The sequence below is a fragment of the Agrilus planipennis genome, unplaced genomic scaffold (genome assembly GCF_000699045.2).
Source record: "Agrilus planipennis isolate EAB-ADULT unplaced genomic scaffold, Apla_2.0 scaffold726, whole genome shotgun sequence".
Classification (NCBI taxonomy): Eukaryota; Metazoa; Arthropoda; class Insecta; order Coleoptera; family Buprestidae; genus Agrilus; species Agrilus planipennis.
In genome coordinates, this window is record NW_020439394.1 from 8556 (window position 1) to 13076 (window position 4521).

At 34.5% G+C, this 4521-nt stretch overlaps 1 protein-coding gene across 1 annotated transcript; it reads right to left on the reverse strand.

The window, feature by feature from the left end:
- Positions 1–119: 119 nt before the first annotated feature.
- On the reverse strand, positions 120–1030 carry LOC108743827. Its single transcript, XM_018479421.2, has 4 exons — positions 671–1030; positions 469–604; positions 338–402; positions 120–131 (listed from the first exon to the last, which is right to left on the reverse strand). Exons 1-4 carry the CDS (start codon positions 860–862, stop codon positions 120–122), a joined length of 405 nt encoding a protein of 134 aa, XP_018334923.1. The 5' UTR covers positions 863–1030.
- Positions 1031–4521: the final 3491 nt, after the last annotated feature.

Genomic DNA, 4521 nt, shown 5'->3' on the forward strand with positions numbered 1-4521 from the left:
ATAGTTTCGCTGCATCAAGTGCTTGTTTGATGCTTGGTGGAGGGACAGGATCGTCTTCTTCAACAACGTACACAGCTGCAGTTCTTATCTATTTCGGCAACTTAGAAAGTACTGCTCAATCATTTATAATGCTGCATTGTTGTCGTTAAAGAGAGTAAGCGTGACGCTATATAGAGTGTAATATTGTATAGAAAACAATGTAAACTAACCAAAGTCAAGCAATTTCGACGTTTTAAGGAGTTTGTCGTTAAATCGAGTGACGTTATAAAGAGTTTACACTGTATTTTAAAATATCGAAAGTATGTATTTTTACATATATAATAACTATTTTACTTACCTCGTTAACAGAATGAATGAAACTAGAACCCAAAGAATCCATTGTGCTGGTTGCAGAAAGGGAACCTTAAACAGAAAAAAATAATTTCAAAATTGCAGACGCTTTTTAAAAAGCTTTCCGTGATTTTTTACCTACTGGCCTGACGATGTAATTTCTAAAATACTGAACCATGAGGTACCCTGTTGTACCACCCCATTTGTGGTTTTGATCATTCGATATTCCATTATAACTTATTACAAGGGGGTACATGTCAGGTTTTGAAGTTACCTTAAGATGATTCGAGGTACATATTAATTGGTAGAAAGAAATGTGGAAAGAAAATTTTTAAAATACCTCACTATAGGGCGGAGGGGCTTGATAGAAGCTGTTACATCGGCTATATTGGGGTGGAGCGTAACAAGAACCGTTTGAGTCCGGTTCTGAAACCCGGTCTTCTCTTCCAGAATTTTTGCAACAAATTAAACTGCTTTGGCTATGTTTTCGCCATAAGGAACAGGCACATAAAATACCAGCTATCGTTACCATTAGAGCTGCCCAAAAGTACCTGAAAGCAGAATCAACGTTCGGAATTCCACTTTAATACATTAAACCGCAATTTTATGTGAATTATAAATGAAAAGGGGGAAAATCTAAAAATACGTTCAAACGAACTAAATACTAATGATTTTGCAATATTAATAACAATTAATTTACAATTAGGTGTTTTCCTACAGTAACTTGGGATAAATCTAGAATTTATCAGAATTATCCATTTTTCGTAACCTTTTCGATCTTCCGATGTTTTAGGGATTTACTAAGACAAAGTTCAATTTGTCAAATTTTTATGAAAGATTTGTATAAGGAATGGTCATCGTCTTAATGTCGCCAGTCCCACAACTGATTGGACAAACAGCTTGACTTCTCCATATCCTGAACCAATTTTTGCATTTCCATAAAACTAGACATGCAGAATCCTGATTTTTCCGACTTTCTTGATATTGATAATTGGTGACATTGTAATAATGATAACAATTTAAATACCTTTCAATGAGTGCAGAATAAAATTATGTTGTTAGTGCCTTAGCCAATTATGACTTCCATGTGAGAAAGTATTTTTTTTTTGTAATTTTGGGAATGTGGAAATTTAGGTCCAGTTCAATCAAAAATGGGAAAATTGACTTTTGGCCCACTTCCAAAATAAAAGACGATTGACTAGTAAAGTTAATGGATATGTTTCGAAAAACTGAATCGTGGCTCCACTCTCATATTGGTATGCAAGAAAAAGAGCGAATATAGATTTATTATATCTATAGGAAGTTAGATAATTCAAGATGGAAGGAGCAGACAGAGCATAGCGCAGAGACGAGTTGCCTTCAACAAAAAGAAGTCACTTTTATGCTCGCGAACGGTTAATTTAGAAATACGAAAAAGATTGTTAAAGGTTTATATTTGGAGCACGGCGCTGTATGAGTGCGAAACATGCACGGTGGAAGCGACAAAAAAGATATTTCTATAATCAATAGTCTAAATGTGATCTTACAGGTGAATGTTGAGGATATCGTGGATAGAAAAGGATAGAAATGGGTATCAGTCAATAGGAAATAGGCGAGATAAGTTGGTAGGACACCTTGTTAGGCATGAAGGGCTAGTCAGAGACATTAGAACCATAACCAGGAGTTAAGAGGAGTAGAGGTAGACCTAGATTAGATTACTATCCACAAATAGTTAAGGATATATGATGTTCTACTTTAAGGGAAATGCGAAGATTAAGAAAAAGTGCAGGTGCGTGTCCAACCAATCGTGGGGTTGACGACGATGATGAAATAAAAGGGTGGGTATATATTTAAATGGGTCCATACAAAATGAAGGTTTTAATGTCTTATATTAAATGTGTTGTTAGTCTTTTAATAAGAATCGATCTGGGAGGAAATAGGATATCCTTTTAGCTATTGTACTACATATACATATATATAAAGCTATTCTACAAACTCCTAACGACCACAAGAACAGTTCACGAAATAACCTTTTCTCAGTAAAAAAGCTAATCAATCTAAAAGGGATATATATATTATTCAATAAAAAAGCAACATTAGCAATAGTTTTTCTTTTTCTTGTCGCTAATTTATGTTTGTATGGACACAATTATTTGTGATCCTGTTTATTCCGTTTTATTTATCGTAGTGGCTAGTGAGTCGTTAACTGCTCTTGATGAATGAGCCGGGAAAACATCCGTGACGTCATTTTGTATCATTTTATTTACATATTATTTACTTAATATAAAATAAGAGCCGAATAGCCTCGGGACCGTTTCAATACAACAGCTGCGAAGGACTTTTGGATGCCAACCGAAACTACTGACGAAACGCCGGTGTCCTCACTGAATGAGGTGAAATAATCCTAGAATATCGAGCACTACACTGATAAAGCCTGCCGTGAAAGCCTTGGCCTTTTCATAAGAGCTGAATTCGAAATATTTTTATATATTTATACATTTCGTTTTTGATTTCCTCTTGCACGCAACTAAAACAGCTGCAGAATGCAAAGATATGCATGCATTAACTTTTCGTGTTTTAAATTCGATATATTTATTCTCTTGTACTCGCATGCAACGCTTATAACGAAGTCCTAGAGCTACGAATGTAATCTGCATGTAAATTCCTGCAATTATGAACACGTACAGTCGAAGGATTTTTGCTCCCCGAGCGTTAACAGATTCGTAATTACGTAATAATACATAATAATAATAATAATAATGTTGGGAATATTTTGCAGATGGTTACGCAATCGTAATATAAATTTGATCAGACACTAAAACTTTCCCAAGTTTTACGAAATTCGGTCAAAAGTCTGTTTGCATATAGGAAAACCACAGGACTCTGCTAGATCCTTACGCAAAATGGTCATGTCTCAAACTCTTTACAACTTTTGATTCTGGTAGTTCTCTACGTGTAGATCGAAAGTCTGAAAAAGCGTAAAAACTCATCTTTTTGAGAATGGTTCCTTAAATTTGCATTCTTCCCTAAGGATTTCCATGGTACAATTATACCTATCAAAATACGTTGAAACGTTTTTTAGGGTTTTATGTGAAATTTAATGTTTTACTGATGATTTACAGGAATTGACAAAATCATAAAACTGATTAAATATTATAACTGTTTCAAGTTTAATAAATTACATTTACACTGGCGTATTCACGATATCTCATTGATTGTAAAAATATTAAATGGTTTTTCAATTGTAATGATAAATGTTTCCTATTTTTTCTGGTACTATATCATAACATGTAGTCATCATCATCATCATAAGGTCGTAAGTCCTAAGACTGCTTGGAGACGTACCTCCACTCTTTTCTATCCTGAGCTAATCTTCGCATTTCCCTAAAACTAGAACAACCCACATCCTTAACTATTTGCGAACAGTAATCTAATCTAGGCCTACCTCTACTCCTCCTAACTCCTGTTTCTGCCTTTAATATGTATCTGACGTGACCTTCATGCCTGAGAAGGTATCCTACTAACCTATCTCGCCCATTTCATATTGACTTATTCGAAGTGTTTCGGGGAAGAGACCTGTTACTTTGTATCTTACCCTCTCAGTAGTTATTTTACTGATAATATTCTCGTCATTATTGAATACCTACTAAAAAAAACATAATCGTCTTTATATAACACGTTCTAACATCTTCCTCTCTGTTTATAAGTACTTTATTATGTTACAAGATTTAATTTCAGCTTACGTTTACGGAAGTTAGAACATTCTCGAGAAAATGATGCTTGATAACTTGAGTCGTTATGTAACGACGTCGTTATAGAAAGTGCTTTAATTTAGATTGAGAAGATTTTTCATTATTTCTTTGTACATCAAACGACTAGGTACCTTAAGGTTAATTAGCACGTGTGCTCGTGTTGGCATATAATAGAGCAGTTTTGATACATTCATACCTCATGTGCTGAAACTCATTTTATAAAATTTTCGTCCCGGGTTAAATTCCCGACGAGGGTGTGACAACAGCAACAACTTTTCCTCATTAACTTGAGGTAATTTATAATGAATAAAAATTAAAGATGAATTTTCACATTAAATTTTTAGGATGAATATTGCGTTTCAGTGTTTTATTATTTACATTACTTCGACAAATAAGTACGGTTCGTTCAAAGTCAAAGGTCCCAGGTTCGATTCCCGGCGAGGGTGTGGCAATAGTCACA